We start from the raw sequence: 18,866 nt of genomic DNA on the forward strand, positions 1-18,866 counted from the left end.
GAAGAATTGTTCAATAAGTTTGCCAATGATATAAAAATTGGTGGGGTGGTAAATAGAGGAGAATTGCCTTAGATTACAGGGAGACATAGACGAGCTGATTCGTGGCAAATGGAGTGAAATCTGGATAAGTGTGAAGGAATACACTTGGAGAACAAACAAGGCAATGGAATACATTAACACTAGGACCCTGGGAACCATTGAGGTTCAGAGGACCTTTTGAGTGCATGTTGCCAGTCCCTTAGTGTAGTGCAACAGGTACAAAGAACAAAGAAAATTACAGCACAGGAACAGGCCCTTCGGCCCTCCAAGCCTGTGCCGATCCAGATCCTCTATTTTCCAAGGATCTGTATCCCTCTGCTCCCTAGGTAGATAGTGGTTAAGGCATATGGGATACATTCTTTTACTAACTGGGACATAATTTAAGAGCAGGGAGGTGATGCTGGAGCTGTATTTTTTAAAAAAAAAAGTTGGTTAAGTCACAACTAGAATGTTGTGAGCAGTTCTGGAATCCACATGATAGGAATGTGAAGAGTGAAAGGTCTGGGAGAGTCAACTGCTCAGGCTAAAGGAAAAGTTGACCTAAATACACCTTTCAGATTAGCTGCTTCTCTTTCTGGGCCAAGAAAGGGGGGCAGAGAGTCCATGCGACTGAATTACCTCATCTGTAGTGGGCTATTTGTTGGCTATGTAGATGAGCCAGGTGATGGAGACTCTAATTAGTCAGGGCATGGTCCTTTTATTCATGCAAAAGCGGGTGGCTTCCTTTTATGCATCAGATAACACTTGCTTCCTGGCCCAGAAAGGTATTAAAAAAAGAAACTAGTCCTGTGGCTAAAGACTGTCTGTCTGTCTGGGCATTGTTCTCACCCTATCCCTGCAACTTCATTGGCAATGTAATCCTCCTGAAATCTTTGTGCTTTCCCCATTTAAAAATTACTGATTTTACTTGATCATTGGGCTAACCTGCTGCCTAGGGCCAAGCTCTGGAATTTCTTCCTTCAACTTCTCCCCTTTTTTGAAGATGCTTCACAAAACCTTTTGACTGAAATTTCAGTCACCTGTAAGGTTATCTTAAGTGGTGTGGAGTTAGAATTCATTTGAAAACACCTCCTTGAAACTCTTTTTGGGTATTTTATATTATATTGAAGGTGTTGTACATGTTGGGAAGTGGAGCTGCATCGAACTGCCTCCAGAATGCGCTCTGACCAACTGAATCACCCCATCTTACCTGTGTTTTGGAGCAGCTGGAATGGGGTAGGCAGGTTCCAATGTCATGACGTCAGGTGATTCTCCAACGCTCTTAAGATCTCACCTTCAGCATGTCGAGAAGGTACAATCTGATGGCCTTGGGATGTCTTACCACCAGACTGTAGTAGCAGTCTGAATAGAGATGAGTGAGTAATGAGCAACAGCAGGAAGATACTGCATGCCCTAACACACTTGTCGTGCTACTGTACATCAAGTACATATCCAAACTCACTACAAGACTCCTACGACCATTGGGCATCAGAGTAGCACACGAACCCATGTCAACCTTATGCCAACTGCTAACTCCAACCCCTTACCCACTATGGATAGAACCAACGTGATATACAAGATTGCATGCAAGGACTGCGACAAACATTACATTGGACAGACAGGAAGAAAATTAGTCACGAGTACATGAACACAACTAGCAACAAAAAGACATGACCAATTATCACTCATCTCCATTCACACAGATAAGGAGAACCACTAGTTTGGTTGGGACAACACTGGGATCCTAGGACTGGCCAAACTGAGACAAGCATGGGAATTCCTAGAGGCCTGGTTCTCCTCCAAGGAGGCCATCAACAAAAACAGAACTAGACTCTATATATACCACTGTGAAGGAAAACCAGAAATGAGGTAATCAAATCCAGCGGACCCCAGAGTTTAAATACCAGGTGGGAAAACACAACAGCGCTTCATCGGAGACTGCAGTGATGTTACCCAGCAGGATAATGAAACGTCTGTGAAATATTGGACCAGCTTGGCAAGCGAACCAACCGCAGCTTTTTAGTTGTACTATTTGGTGCAGTGTTTCATTTAACCATGTAAGCTGATACAGCCAAGGTATTCTGTTTCTTCAAAACAATTCACTGAAGGAAACTGGCATTCATTTGTACAGGACCGTAGCTAAGCCTTGAATTAATATCAAAGTGGAGTTTAATTAGGTGTTGCATCAAGCTATCGTACTGTTTTAAAACTGTTCTGGAACTGCTGTTAGGATTCCAATTCAAGTTGAATGTAGTGGCATTAAATTTTCTGGTTCTGTTTTTCCATTTTGGCTGAAGCAATTGTATGAAGTGACTTGGTGTTCTTTAAATTTTAAAACTTTAAAAAACTTTTTCAGTGGTGTTTACTGGTAGTGGTTGAAGTATTTTGGTGACTTTGCGTTAAATTTTAGTTTTTCAGATCTTGTTTAAAGCTTCAGCAGGGTATAAAATCAGAGACCGAGAACTAGAACGTAGTGTCATTTTGCTTGGCAGTTGATTTTTGCTGAGAAATGACTTAAGTTACAGTTAGATTGTAGTCTTGTTTTGATGGCTGTCTTGTTTGGATAATATGTAGTAAGGTTGAAATACACGAGCTGCTCTTAATCTGTAAGTGCTGAAATGTATTTTGGGGGTTCTTATGTACTCATCAGCTTTTAACAAGGCAGATTGCTATAGGACTTGTGGTTAGTGGCTCTGGATGGTTGGAAAACATCGCCCGTTAGTGGTTTTATTTTTAAATTTAAAATAGCCTTGTTAGTCTACATTGACTTAAAACATTGCACTCCTTTAAAACAGTACCTTTCATCACTTTTTTCACCAGGTCTGGCATACCATGTCATGAAAAAAGACAATAACTTCATGCCATTGAACAAGCTATTATGCAAACTGCTACCCATTTTCCAGACAATAGTGTGTAATTCCAAAACTCAATTTAATATTCCTTTATTTATATACAATATATTTATGTGCAACACCTTTACCTTGTGGATAAAGTTATTGACTAATAAAAATGCTCCTAACTTTCTGACAAAATGAGTGCATTAATGAGAATTCATTATTGTTTGTACTGTAGTGCCTATTTTCAAAGCTGACACTTAAAGGGTCAATGGTTGCTTTCAACTGAAGGATTTGTCTGCACTGTGATACAGCAGTCGAATGGATTCAGACCTTTACCTGTTCAGATGGATGTTCAAGGTCTCCTGTCACTATTTGGATATTGGATCAATGTTGCTTGTTTCAATGACCCTAGATGGCGGGGGGGGCGTGGTGGGAATAGCGTGCCCCCCCCACTTCCAGATTTGTTTGCTGTATGCAAGTGGTTTGCATAGTTGCTGTCAAAGCAAATGATTGCGTTTCATAAATACTTGATTAGCTGTAAAGGATTTTGGGGTATCTTCAAGACAGTGGAATAAAAATTGTTTGCTTCTGTTTGATCTTGTGCTACCTTTAGTATATTGACGAGTTTAAAAATCAATATTAATTCAGAATTTTGGGGTGATTTATGTCTGGTGAAGTGTCTTTTTTATTTTGATCCTATTTGGTATGTGTTTGTTAGTGTAATATGACTTAAATTTAGCAAATATTGTCTACTAAATGCAGCAACTCGGGCACTTTCCATTACTTGAAAGGACCAGGGCAACAGATACACAAACATCTCCAGCTGCAAATTCCCTTTCAAGCCACTCACTGGCCTGACTTGGAAACAATATTCATTCTTTTCCACTGTTTCTGGGTGAAACTCCTGGAGCTCCCTCCATTATAGATTAGTTATTTGAGGGTTGCTCACCGCAACTTTTTGGACAATTGGTATAGGGAGTAAATGCTGGCCAGTGATGTTCGCATCCTGTGAAAAATAAATAAAAGGTTCATTTGCAGGAATCCTGCCCCTTCAATTCCAGCTGAACTATGCCTCATTTAATTAAAATGTTTAACTTTCCCTTGGAAATTTCAGCCTGAAACTTCGGGAGCGTTTACCTTATTGGCCGAGCTCAAGAGATTATTTGAAGTCTTTCTATTTTTTTTATATACTATTGTGGCTTTGTTTGGTAGCCGAATCACTGGTAACTCATTTCTTGAGTGCATTATTGGCTGCAGAATTCATGAAGTTTAAATGCTTCAGATTTTTATCCAGAGTTTGGTAGAAGCGTGGAAGCATTAAATCGCCCTTTAATCCTACCAGCAGTACCTGTAAGTAATTTCATTCTGACATTGTATTGTGGTGTGGTTCTAATAGATTTCATTTTGATGTTAGTGTCTAAGCAGTCATGGTTTTATTTGTAGATATAATAAGCACATACTGAAACAAAAGTTGCTGGAGAAACACAGCAGGTCTGTCAGCAGCTGTGAAGAGAAAGCAGACTCCATGTTTTGAGTCCAGTGACCCTCCTTCAGAATGCATTTAATAGGCACATACTGTAATTGTACAGGATATTGGTGAGGCCACTTTTAGATTACTGTGTTCAATTCTGTTCTCCCCGTTGTAGGAAAGATGTTAAGATTGAGAGGGTTCAGAAAAGATGTACAAGGATGTTGCCAGGTTTGGAGGGTTTGAGCTATAGGGAGAAGAATAGACTGGGGCTTTTTCCCTGCAGCATAGGAGGCTGAGGGGTGACCTTAGAGGTTTATAAAATCGTGAGGAGCATGTTTAGGGTGAATGACCAAGCTCTCTTACCTAGGGTGGGGCAGTCCAAAACCAGAGGCCTAGGTTTAAGGTGAGAGGGGGAAGATGTGAAAAGGAACTACTGATAACTACTTCACGCAGAGGGTGGTGCATCTATGCAACTAGCCGCTAGAGGAAGCGGCAGAGGTGGATACAGTTACAACATTTAAATGGCATCTGGGTGGCTAACTGAATAAGAAGGGTTTTGTTGGATATGGATAAATGGTGGCAAATGGGATGAGGTTGGATTGTGATGTCTGGTCGGCATAGATGAATTGGACTGAAGGGTCTGCTTCCATACTGTATGACCAATGACTCTATATATTCTGTAAATTTCAATGAGATTTCCACCCCCGTCCCCAAAATCCTTCTGAACTTCTTTTGAGTACAGATCCAAAGTTCTCAACTGCTCCTCAAGACAAGCCCTTCATCCCAAATTAACATCTCATTGTCATTGTCATTCTAAGTAAAAGGGAAGAATTGTACCAAATGGTCATTTTGGTCAAGGATTAAGTCATCTACTTAGAATTGAAAAGGTATATAAATACAGTTTTTTTTTTTTTTTTTTTTTTTTTTTTTTTTTTTTAGCACAATTTTATACTGTGCTACAAAGTGATGTTAGGTCAAATAGCCAGTTTTGGTCTCGGTTAATTTTTGAGTGACCTAGGAAAGATGGGTGGAGAGTTTGAGGAAGGGAATTCGAGGTCTGCCAGGGGACCTGAAGGCACAACCACCAGTGATGGATGAATTAATATTGGGCAAGCTGAAGTGGCTTTGATTAGATGAATGGAGATGACTTTAGGTTTGTCAACTGGAGGAAAATGGGGAGGGGGCAGTTACTGTTGTGGCAGTTTTTGAAAATGTGCATGGAAATTTTGGAAAGATGCTTTCATGTGAGGCAGTCAAGGATATTGTATGTAAATGATGGGTAAGTGGGACTTGATGTAACTAAATTTATGCTGAGTTTTTTTAGAACAAATTGATGAGGAATGGCTGAGGATTTTAGCTTCATAGACAATTGAACTGAAAAGAGATGAAGGCCATACATATGGACCAGAGCTTGAGGCCTTGGTGCTCTGTCTCCACTACAGTCTTCCTGATGCTTATTTTCTGTTAAACTTTGCAGTCATTGACAGGTTAACAGTGGTGTTGAAAAACAGCTGGGTGTTCTTCAATGTGACTTAGAATCATAGAATTCCTGCAGTGACCTTCCTGCCCCGACCCTATCCCCATAACCCGCATTTCCCATGGCTGACTGACCTAGCCTGGCTACTGTGGGGCACTTTAGCACGGCCAATTCACTTAATCTGTACATTTTTGGACTGATGGAGGAAACTGTGCTACTTGGAGGAAACCTGCACAGACGGGGAGAATGCGCAAACTCCACACAGTTACCCGAGGCTGGAATCGAACTTGTGTCCGTGACACTGAGGCAGCAGTGCTAACCACTGAGCCACCGTATCACCTAAGTGGCATGATGTCCAACTACAAACATTCCTTTTTAATCTTAAGAATAATCATCTCACTGTTTACATTTTTACTGTCCCATCACTCAACCAGCTTTGTATCCATGATGCTACTGTTCTTTTATTCCGTGAGCTCTAATGTCAGCAGCAAGTCTTTGTAGCTTTTTTTAAGATCGAACATCTTTTTGAAGTCCATGTCGTGCTATCAACAACTTAACTCTGAAATACTGTTACTACTTCAAAAGAACTCCAGCAAGTTAGTTAAATGTCTTTTTTAAAAATGATACGTAGAAACCAATTGGAATATTTGATCACATGATACATGGGCTGCATTGGGTGATGACAGTTTTAATATAAGGAGAGGGTAGATTACTCCCACTGCTATTTGATTTTTTTATTGAGACAAACCAGTTTCAAAGAAAATTCGATGGTGAATAATGAATGAATGTTACCCTTTATGGGAACAACCAGAATTAAGTTTACAAGTAAATGGCCTTCTATCTAATGGCAAGGTAAGAATTTTTTCTTAAATTTACGAGTCTTCAGGGATTAGTATAGGCAGTCACTTTTTAATATTTTTTAGGCAGGCTTAGGTTCATGACTTACACAGGTCATGGGGGATTGGCAGGAATATGAAGTTGAGGTCGTAGTCCAATTAGTCACGATCTTCTTGCATGGTAGAGCAGATTTGAGGTCAAGTGGCCCACTCCTGACCCAACTTTGTGCTGTTTGGCCATGACACATCTTTTCACTTAATTGTCCATGTTAGCCCAAGCATTAATAATTTTGATCCAAACTTTTTTGAAAAGCTTTTCCACCAGTGAAGTTAAACTGACTGATCTGTAAGTTGCTGGGCTTAACGTTACTTCTGTTTTTTGAACAAGAGTGAAACAAGTAACTGACCAGTTTTTTGTTTGGCCTTCCCAAGTCTCTGAAAGCTTGGAGAGTGTCTCCATGTTTTCTACCTTCCTTTTTGGTATACTTGAATAAATGTTATCTAATCCTGGTGGCTTTCAAATTTAAGAACAGACCTCCTTTCCAATCCTACTTCCCTTTTCAGTTTTAAACCCTGATCTGGTCACTTGTTGAAGCATTACATCAGAATTTGAATTTTAGGGATAAATGATACTTCATATTTAATCCCCATTTTGCCAGTTTTGTTTTAATGTGGCAGGAAAAGACCTTTCTCTATCTATGGATAGATTCCAAGAACTGCATGGGGGGAACTGCCTTCGTTTTAAATGTAATTAATTATTGTTGTTTAAATACTTTAACTCTGCTATAATCCATTTAAATGTCCAATTTGCAAAACAGTATGCTTATGTTTCTCCCGAAGTCTGAAGTTTTTTTGAGTTAGGCTGAGTTGAGGGGGAAGATTTGGTTAATTGTTCTGATGGTCTAATCTTGGACAGCTGGTCCCATGTTTGGTTGAGCAAAACATGTTGTCTCAGAACTTGGGTGTGGTACATTGCTGGTGTTTTTACCAACATGTTGTTTATGATGGGATTACTTGTTGGCTTGGCTCATCCTGCATTTTGGTTTTTGAGCCAGTGAGACGTGGTGTTTGGGGAGATAATTGAGAGACCTTAAGGCATTGGAGCATTTTCAGCTGAGCACTAAAAATTCAGATCTGGGCAATGGCATGATTTGAGTTAGTGATGCATTGTGGTCTTTGGTTTTATATGTTTTAAGTTTTTAAATAGACAGCATAACGTGTGTGTAATTGTCTGGAAATAATTCAAGACAGCATGTGTTCAAGTTTTGCAGTTAGGAGACATGTTGACAGTAATTTTAGAAAGGGAGGCAGAGGAAGCAAAGTTGAAACCACAGCTGTATTGTCAGATCTTAAAATGAGGTTCAAACACCATCTTTAATTTTGAAACTTAAATGATCAAACTTAACCACTTACTTTGAGTTTAAAATTGGGCTCTGATAGTACTAAAGGTAGAAATGTGGGGACAGAACAATCGAAAGAAACAAATCTAAAATCAATAGCTACAGTGTGCTATAAATAGATACAAGTGAAGACGCTTTCATTATTGAAATTGTAAATGCATATTACAAACTAACCCCTCTTTTTGGTATGTTTTTCATTGCACCTTTCCAACTGTTTTCATTTCATTAAGTGAGCCTTTTTTATTTGCTCTAATGTATTTCAATATTAAATTCACAAGCTGTCCTATCTGCACATTCAAGGACGACTTATACCAGGCAAGGCTGTGTGGAAGGGTTTGGTTAGTGATGCGCCAATGTCGGGAGTGCTGAGAAATAAACTGAATTTTGTTAACCAGTGCTTGTGTATCACAGGCCTATTCGCATGACACCCCTTTTATACAGGAAAAGAAATTGTCACTACTGAAGTATTGTGTTTTCTACCCTATGCATGACAAAGTTATTCTATTTCAGGTGTAAAATTAGCTGTGTGTTTCTGTAGATGCACAACTAGAATTTGCCACAGAGCTAGTTCAGGAAACAAGTTGACAGTCATTGAAAGCTTAATCCATAAAATTCTCACGAAAAATTAGTCTTGCTTCCATGCCTGAATCTGCTAACTGAGCAATGATAAACTTCTTATTAGAACAGGAGTAATCAAGTTATTCTTTGATCTACAGAAAAGCCAAACACTGTACAAAATGTTTACAAGTATCTGAATCACTTTGCAGTGAAAACAGGAAACTTTCAATAAAAATGCAAGGTTTGACACTTCCTCAACTTCTTGCTTGTGGTCAAGGGCTGACTTATAGTTAGAATCGAAATAGTCATTTTTCAATGCACTGTTATTAAACTCATTCAGTCATAGGGATGTTAAGTGATTATGCTATTTAATGTTTATATGGCATAAAAAAGTCAGTGATTTTATGAAGTGATAATTGTGGCTGAAAAGTGTTGGCATTGAGGGTGTAACGAGTTGGGTCTGACGGGAGACCAGAGGCATACTATAAATATCAGATAGCAGGAACTGCAGATGCTGGAAAATCCGAGACGACAAGGTGCAGAGCTGTATGAACACTGCTTGGCCTGCTGTGTTCATCCAGCTCTGCATACTATAAGTACTTGGCTTTCCAAAAGACCCAAAAAGAAGGGTAATCCATAAAAGGGGTTATGGAGACTATATTAGCAGAGTTAGAGGATAAGAAGCAAAGAGTTGGGGTAAGTAGGGCATTTTCAAGTTTGTGACCAGTAATTTTTGAAGTGCTGTCAATGCTGGGAATCAGTTACTTTCAATCCAGGAGTGATTTGACTGAGGATTAGAAAGTGTCAATTGTGTTGCCAACGCAAAGCTAGGTGAGAATAAATGTGAGAAGGATGTGAAACTTTTTTTTGAAGAGATATAGATTGGCCAAATGGGCAACAGTATGGCAGATTGAATATTATGTGGAAGCAAGAGGTTCATTTTTGGTAATAAAAGTAGAATAGTTTAGAAGGTTTGTTAACTTCTAGATGTTGAGAGGAATTGAGTACTTTTACAAGGAGCATTAAGTTAACATGGAGGTACAGCAAGCAAGTAAACGAGCCAATAGCCTTTATTGAAAAGGATTGGAGTACAAAAGTAAATGAGCTGTACACTGCTTTGCTGAGACTGCATCCTGGGATATTTGCTAGATTGATCAGAGTGGGTTGTCCTGTGATGCCAAGATGAGTCAATTCCATCTCTATTCTGTGGAATTTAGAAGCATGTATCGTGATCTGCATTTGCTTGATTTGGTAGATGCTGTGCTTTGTTTCCATGGCTGAGAAATCTATAATTTTTAGGCCTGTTCCAACACACAGACCTGATTGACAAGGCATAGAATGTTTATAGAAACTCTTCCTTTACCTGAATTGGTATAATTCTAGCAACAGTCTGACAGCTTGATAATGTGAAGGACCGAGAAACCCACTTGACCATCCAAACTGCTGCCTTTTAAACATTCGCTTCCTTCACCATAAGTGCTCATTTCTAGCAGATCTACCACTGCAGCAACTTGCCTTGGTAACTAACAGCGTTGGATTATTTACAAACCTACAACCTCGACTATCTAGAAGCATGAGGACAGTAGATTCATGAATCTTGAAACCCATCATTTGTAAGTTACCCTCCAAGCCCCACGTTATCCAGAGTTGGATCCTTCTCACCACTTCTGCCTTGGTGCTGGGCCGAAATCCTGAAACTGCCTTCTGAACAGTACTTTTGGATGTGCCTCCACACTTATGGCCGGATGGCTAGTCCTGAAAACAGAATAGGCAATCTTTGAGCAGTGAAGACTGAGGACTTTCAAGATTGATTTATCTTTGTCGCATGTATTGAGATTCAGTGAAAAGTGGTGTTCTTTGTGCTATACAGGCAGATTGTACAATGTGCATCAGGGTAGCAGAATAGAGAGATCCTAGACAACAGGAAGAAGCTGTTCTTGAATCTGTTCATGTGAATATCTTTTGCCTGACGGACAAGGGTGGAAGAGAGAATAAACTGGTCTAAGTGTTGAAAGCATAGGCCATAGCATGGATTGCAGAATATCACCAGTGGTTTATCACCATTGTCTGAGAGGCAATTAAGGATGAGCAAAAGTGCTGACCTGATCTGCGGACAGATTTTTAAAGGGTGTCAAACTTGATTCAAAGGTACAACAGTTATCAAATCAACTTTGGTTTTAAACTCTACATTTCCCGAGACTTGAACACCCCATTCAGGTGCAACCTCAACATGTTGAGGGAATGCAAGCTTGAATACTGTAGATTTTAATAAATGTGACAATGCTCACTGAATATCTATTGACCTATTCCCCCAACTTAATTTGCCAGTTCACTTTAGCTAGCTATGCTTTCAGGCTCTCATTGCCTTTAAATTCAATGTACTAGTCTGTGACCCATTCCCCTAATCTTCAAACGGAGTATAAATTGCCATCACATTATGATTGCTGTAACCTAGGGGCATCTTCTCCTGAGGTCATGAATTGAATTAATCCTACCTCTTTATGCAGGCCTAGTATGGTTTGGGAACCAAACCAGAAGTTGCTGGAAAAGCTCAGCAGGGCTGGCAGCATCTGTGAAGAAAAAAATCAGTTAACGTTTTGGTTTTGGTTCTGGTTCCGGTGACCCTTCCTCAGTATAGCTTGCTGTCTGGCTCTAGAACGTGATATTCTAAGAAACTACACCAAAAACGTTTGTATAAACTCCATCTCATCTAGGCTTTCTTTGCCTTTCTGCTTTTTTCCAGTTTATACGTAGTGTTAAAATCCTCCAGGATTACAACCATATTTTGTGACAAGCAGTTATTCACTTTGCGTTCCATACTCTCTTTGTACACCGCTCCCACCATTAACTACTTGCTCTTATCATTTCTCGTTTTTGATGCAAACCATTCTGTTGTTTGGCTTCATAAACTTAAGACCTTACTACTTTGCTAATGCTATTTCCTCTCCACCTTTTGCTAGCTTCCTGTTCTTTCTAAATATCCTGTATCCTTCAATATTGAGGTCCCAGCCCTGTTCCCCACAAACCAGGACTCTGTTCTCTTACACCAGTCTCCATGTAATCATGGCAGCATGGTGGGTCAGGTTAGCACTGCTGCCTGACTGTGCCAGGGACCTGGGTTCGATTCCACCCTCTGGCAACTGTCTGTGTATAGTTTGCATGCTGTCTCTCTGTGTCTGCTTGGGTTGCCGCTGGGTGCTCCGGTTTCCCCTCAGTCCAAAAATGTGCAGGTTAGATAGATTGCCCATGCTAAATTGCCTGTAGTGTGCAGGGGTGTGTATGTTAGATGGACTAGACATGGGAAATGTAGGGTTACAGGGAAAAGTTAAGGGGCTGGATCTGGGTGGGATGCTGTTTGGAGGGGTGGTGTGGACTTGTTGGGCCAATTGGCCTGTTTCCACACTTCAGGGATTCTGATTCTGTCTCAAATTGTCTTTACTATAGCTCAGTTAATTATTGAGTTTTTTTTGCCTTTTTAATTGGTTGCCTACCTCCTCGCACTGTCAATATTACCTGCGTGGGCCATGACAAATGGATCCTGTCACTCCCACTGAAAATTCCCCCCCAGCGCTAAGCAGATATTGTAAACCGTAGCGCTAGGCAGCTAACGCCTGTAAAGATTCAGTCCCCCTCACTATACTTTCCCCTTCTATTGCTACATTTCCTGTTTTGCTTACTGTACCAGTGTCATGGTCAGTAAACTTATCCAGCCTGCACGCTCTCATCCAAACATGCTGAAAGAATCTCCAACCTGTCTCATTTCTAAACATGAGGTTCTCCACACTAGGTCCCCTTATCTGCCCTTCTCAATCACACTGTCCTGTCCCTGATTACTGACCAGATCAATTGTGTCTCCTGGCACAAGGCATCCACTTAACGTACCCCACTCTGTGCCAGTGCCTGCAGCTCAAGCTAGCTGGAAGTGCTTAACCTTTTTTTTATGGTCTAACAGGCATTCAGAATGTCTGTATGTTGTGATGTATCACTTGTCTTGCCATTCTTCATCTGTTTTAACAAACTGTTTAATTATTTCTTTCAGTTTTCAATTGGTACCTACGCTATTTTAAATTTGAGTTAGAATAGACCGTAGCAACTTACCTGATTATCACCACTGTAATTTGAAACGAGAGGTAGAAAAAGTTGGGGGGAGAAAAGCATAAGCAAAGGAACAGTTTTCCCTTCCTTAAACTCTCAGCATTCTGTTCGAAGCTGCACACATGGCAAAAATCACGTGCTGCCTGGCTTTATAAATAAAAGCAAAATATAATGGATGCTGGAAAATCTCCGCAGGTCAAGTCTGGTACGATTGTTCCTGCAAGACGTGTTAAATCTTGTTGGCTCAAAGCATTTACTGTATCTCCAGCGTTCTGTTTGCCTGTCTATAGATATTTCTCAATAGCTTGAATTAGAAAATATTATTACACACCTCTGGAGCTAGTGTGACCTGAACCCGGGCCTCCTAGCACAGAGATAGGGATACTACCACTGCACCACAAGAATCCTTATGGATGTAGGTATGCCTGGCATTTTATACTTCTGAAGTGCTAGTTGACTCCAGTTACAGATAAAACAATTTTTCAGCTGCTTTTCGTAATCCTATAACTTCAACTGCTCTTCCAGTGCAGACCTTGTGAAAAAAAACCCTGATTAAAGAAGGGAAATTTGAGTCAAAACTGATTTCTGTTGAATGTTAAAAATAAACATGAAATAAATTTTGATGAAATGATTTAAACTGCCTTACTTACCAGCTTCCAGCAAGCAGTCCTTTTTTTTTAGTTTTAACAGCAGTCCCTCTTTATCCAGACTGGAATTGAGCAACAAAGTGTTCTCTTATTTGGAAAATGAGATTTAATCAACAATTTATGATCAGATGTTACTTTAAATTTTAATTACTATTTTAAAATTTCTAAATTCAAGTGGGTAATTTGGCCACTTGACTGTTTTGCTTTGGTTATGTTAAAAAATGATGATTGTCTAATGTGCATAAATTAGGTTTAGATTCTAAGAATCTGCGTAGAACAAGTGAAATTGCAGATTGAAATGCATGTGTTCTGCACTGCTAAATATTACACTTAGCATTAGTAGACTGCATGTTTTATTTCAAAATTTACCACAAAATGCTTTACTTGATTTAGTGAATTGCAATGAAGCTAACATTTTACGTGAAAACATTAAATATAGTTATTTGGATTTGGAGGATTATAAATGCAGAGGAGAAAAATGTTCAGAATTAACATGGCACTCTTGAATTCATAATGCTAATACCAATACTGGAATGTTAACATTTTTACTCTCTTTAAACTAGACCGTGGACATCCATAAAGAAAAAGTGGCTCGTCGGGAGATAGGTATTCTGACTACCAACAAAAACACGTCTAGAACTCACAAAATCATAGCGCCAGCCAGTGTTGAGAGACCAGTCAGATACATTCGGAAGCCAATAGACTACACAGTGTTGGATGATGTTGGTCATGGAGTGAAGGTAAAATTTTCAAAATAGGATGTAATACAGCATTATTCAGGCTTTGAATCTTTATTAAAATTGTTTTTGATGTCTTGTGCTACAGAGTCTGTATGCAAACTTGTGATATGTACAGTGTATTGGGTTGAAAAATCTGTTCTATTTAAAACAATTTAGAATGACAAAGATTAATAATGCAAATAGTACAGCCAGGTTATGCATGCTGTCACTAAACAGTATTGAATGTTCTTCGTAACTCAAGAACTGATCCGTCCATGTCATGCAAGAATCACCTAAGGATGTAGAAGTGAGTCAACCGAAGCTACTTCGTTTTCTGAGGTTACTTTTAAGATGGTGTTTACTGCCCAAGTGCAAAATGTTTCTCTAGAGTCCAGGTTGAATTTCAGAAAACTTCTGGAAATAAACTGGCCTTGTTGTACAACTACCTTTTTTTTAATTTTCTGTATTCCAGCAAAAAGGTAGGCATATTTCAAGTACCCTGGTAGAACTTTTCAATTTCCTTTACAATTGCTGCAGAAAATGTTGAATATTCAATAAATTTCACTTGTAAACATTAGGTAACTCTCAATGATCTGTTATTTTTATTACAATACTAGGTTTATTATAAGTAGTTAATTACTCTTCTTGAAATTATTTTGTGTCCAGTGTTATACTACGTAAATCAAATGCTTTTTTTCATTCTTCAGTCTGCCTGATTCCGGTCTGTTACTGTTAGACAAAATTATAAGATTCGTTAATTGGATTTTCTGTTGGATCTGAATTATCCAGTATTATACATTTGCAGGCTTTTAGGAGAGGAGGATTTGCTTGTAGGACTAAGCGTTTTTTATAAAGAGAAATATCTAATCAAATCTTGCAGTGAATACAATAAAACAACTTAAATCCAGAATTTTTTTTTATGTAGAACAATGTTCCAAGGCATTTCATGAAGCCCAAGAGACAAATTGACAGATTAGGAAATATCAGAGTTGACTAAAAATAAGTTAGGTTTTAAACACAGTCAAAGGAAAGGCAAAATGCTTGAAGGAATGTCACAGCTTAGGTTTTGGTTAGTTGAAGTCATGCTGCTGATGAGGAGTCAAAGGAATTTTAATTACAATACATTTATGGAAGAGAAGCCAATTTTGGTCACCGCATAGCCAAGAATAACTGTTGGATGCAGGTACTGATGTATTGGGTAAGGTGATTTTAGAGGGTGTGTCCTCAGTCAGTTAAGAGAGCACTTGAATGGTCAAGAATGGAGGTGATGGACGTAAGATAGCAGTGTGGAGCTGGAGGAGCGCAGCAGGCCAGGCAGCGTCAGGAGCAGGAAAGTTGATGTTTCGGGTCAGGACCCTTCTTCAGAAAGTTTCCTGCTCCTCTTCTGCCTGGCCTGCTCTGCTGCTCCAGCTCCACACTGTTATCTCTGACTCCAGCATTGGCAGTTCTTAGTATCTCTAGGTGATTTCTGTGTAATTCAATTACCTCTTAAATTATTCATCTAGAAATACAATTGTTCTTCCAGTGAATTAATTAAACTTCATCTGCCACTGTGGATCTCCTTGGGTTTATGGAGTCATGACTGTGTTTGAGCAGTAGATGGGCTGAAATGGGGTGGAATTAAGAGTGATGAAGCTAGAAGTGGAGGGAAGCAACAATTGTAAGTCAGTGAAATTGAAAACTTAATTTGGAGTCGAAGGATGCCAGGTTTGCCAAAGATTAGAACTTCAAATAGGTTGGGGGGAAAAAAGGCAGATTATAGTGAGTGGATAACGGAGGAAATTTAGTCCAACTCGTGTTTAACTAGCGAAAATTAAGGGCCATTCATTCTGAACTGAGACAAACAATTGCTTTGAGAGGTGGAAAAATTTATTTGGTTAAAATAGTCCTCAAACTGGAGGTACGTTTGAACTAAATCTCTATAACACAAACTATACCAGTCCTCCTTTGCTATTTATGCACAATTCCAAAATACATAAATTTCCTTCATGACTTATGAGAGTCATCTAAACAATTAAATCCATAAGCCAAGCTTACTTTCTGCTTTTACTTAGAATTTTTTTCTGCAACAAAAGTGCTTACCAAATCTTTAGAGGCCTCTAGGTTTAAATTTTCCCAAAATGAATTGTGGTACAGCGGTGTTGCCCATCTCTCAGCCAGAAGGCCCTTGTTCAAGACCTGCCTGCTCCAAGCATGTCATAACACATCTGAACAGGTTGATTAAAAGTATCTAAAAATCCCCAAAATTACTGAACCATTGAGTGTTAACAATATCAATCCTGAAATCTGTTTAAATTTTAATTGAATTAATTGCTGTATTTTTTGTAATGCAAAACTATAATTCATACTAATTATAATGGTTCCTAGCTGTGAAAGTATGGTATTCATAGCTGGAGTACCCAAAAATCGAGAAATCTGAATGACCTGAAGCTTTTGCGAATTCAAATTGGGAGGTTTTAAAGATTCTGCTATTAGTATTTATCGGCATCTTCACAACAAATCAATGCATGGGTCAGTAGGAGATTGGTGTATGATTACCTGGCCTCATGTCAGCTCAGAAAAGGAAATGGAGAACCTTTTATTTTGGAATCATTAAATGTTTACTGCACTTGAATAAATACTAAAATGTTGGCTGTTAGTTTTTAGATATAATAATTTATACCTTAAGTAAGGCTGAAGTATGCTAGTGTTATAACATCATTCAGATGTGCAGTTCTTTAGTGATGAAGCTGATCTATAATTGGCTCAAGATTTGATCTGTTAGCAAAACTTTAGCAGTGAAGAATAGAAATGAGTGACTTTGTTAAACTGCATGCTATTTACCTCTGTAATGATGGATAATAGTTGCATTTCAGGCAAAAGATGTTCAACTTTCATTTGCAGCAGAATGACTGACTGTTTGTGTTCTCGTCCATTATTAACATGAGCCAGATAAGTAAGTTCCCAGAATGAAATCTTGCTTGTTAGAGCATAATTTCCTTATTTTAAAAATAAGACCATCACGTTGGTTGTAATCACTGCAACACAGCTACATGAGGCTGCAGAATTTCTTCATCAAAAAATTCATTGCACAAAACCAAATAAAATCTAAGTATCTAAAGAGTGTAGTTCAGAATGAAAGTCTTAAATGTGGAATGAAAATTGCTTACCTGACTGACTCCTAACAATTTCCTTGCTGTAGGCTGTGGAACCAACTGTCTTCTCCAAATCTGCCACTATTAACTTACTCACAATTGAGATCCAAAGGTTTCTTTTATTGTAATAACTTTAGATTTTTAAACAAAATCTCATGATTTGGAAGTTTCAAACTAAATGTTTTTGCCAGAAGTGTTCCCTTGTACTCTTGTAAGGAGAGAAAACAAAACTTGTTTCTGACTCCAAATTGCTGTAAAATCTTATCTCAGATTTCTAAACTAAACTGAATCCTTGATTCTTCTGAACTGAAAACAAGCAAAGCCTTCAATCTGTTTTAAAGGATATAATAGCAGAGCATGTAGAAAAGCATTATATTAAGTGGATTCAGCATAGCTATATGAAGGAAAAATAGTGTCTGACAAAGTTGGTAGGTTTATTATGAGGAAACCAGAATAGACCAAGGAGAACCAGTTGATGTAATATGTTTAGGTTTCCAACAGTGGTTAAATAAGAGTCCGTTGCAGTTAAGGCTACTTAAGAGCCCAGGGTGTTGGCATGGATAGAGAGATGGCTAACTAATAGACAAAGTTGGGACAGATGTGGGGGTGGGTGTTGTGTTTTTAGCATGGCAACCTGTAAATGGTAGGCTGTATTTTGTCCTGGTTTTTTAAATGAAGAAATGTTGAGACAGGTGTCAAGCATTCTGCTCATATCCAATAAAGTAAATGGCTTTGGAGGCCTTGGCTTTTTACCAAGTTGGAACAATAGAAGCAGCCCAAATGAATGAGTGGGGGTCAAGATCCTATAAAACCAGGATGTTTAGTTTCAGCTTTCAGCAGCTGTTGGGGTCTTGAAGCTGGATGTGGAAGCTCTTATTCCTCTCTTTGTTACAGCTAAAAGCTGGCATTCTCTTCCTACTGCTAGATTTGCATGTGAGACAATCTATTTTACTGAATTTGCCTTTTGCCAAAAGTGTGTTTGTGATGTCACTGTATTGGAGCAGTTAATTAGTGGTAGTTTAGGTAGAGATAGAGATACCAATTTTTGTCTGTTTTTGCACTACCATTAATGTCTTGCTTAAAGTTGAGTAGTTTGATTAGTCAAATTTGTATCTGGAATGCAACACCTTACACTTACCTCTAAAATAAGAAAATGTTAGGGTCTAGGCTTTCCTCGTATTTTGAGTGGGTTTTGTCTGGTCCCTAACAAGTGCCACAGCAATTTAGTGCTGGGGCACAATTATTTGTGTATAAATGCCTTGGATGAGAGAAGTGAATGTACTATCTACAAGTTTGTGGCTGATACGAGAATAGTCGGAAAGGCAACTGGCGAGAATGGTTAAATGAGTGCACGTGTACTTGGTAGATGGTATGTAGTATAGGGGAAAATGTGAAGTATGGACTTTGGCAAGAAGAATAGAAAAGCTGAATATTAAATGATAAAACATGGTTTTGGGAGTTGTGCATGAGTCACAGAAAGCTGGCATTCAATTTCAGCAATGTCCTTTTTATTTCAACGTGGTGGAGTATCAAAATAGGGTCTTGATAAAAACTATGCAAGGCCCATTAGATCACAGCTGGGATACTGTATAAAGCTTTGACTCGAGGACCAAAGGAAAGGCATTAGATGTATCTGGAGAGGTATGCTAGGTTGATCCCGAGTCTGGAGAGACT

General features: G+C 38.9%; 1 protein-coding gene across 13 annotated transcripts in view; it reads left to right on the plus strand.

The window, feature by feature from the left end:
- The window catches only part of abi1a (abl-interactor 1a), a 104,604-nt gene that overhangs the window by 49,142 nt on the left and 36,596 nt on the right, over positions 1-18,866 (plus strand). For all 13 annotated transcript variants that reach the window (XM_020531233.2, XM_048611620.1, XM_048611578.1 and 10 more), the window contains exon 3: positions 13,903-14,079. In XM_020531233.2, the coding sequence (XP_020386822.1) occupies positions 13,903-14,079 (177 nt within the window). The remainder of the gene's footprint in view (positions 1-13,902; positions 14,080-18,866) is intronic.

The sequence above is a fragment of the Rhincodon typus genome, chromosome 2 (assembly GCF_021869965.1).
Source record: "Rhincodon typus isolate 14 chromosome 2, sRhiTyp1.1, whole genome shotgun sequence".
In the NCBI taxonomy this organism is placed as follows: domain Eukaryota; kingdom Metazoa; phylum Chordata; class Chondrichthyes; order Orectolobiformes; family Rhincodontidae; genus Rhincodon; species Rhincodon typus.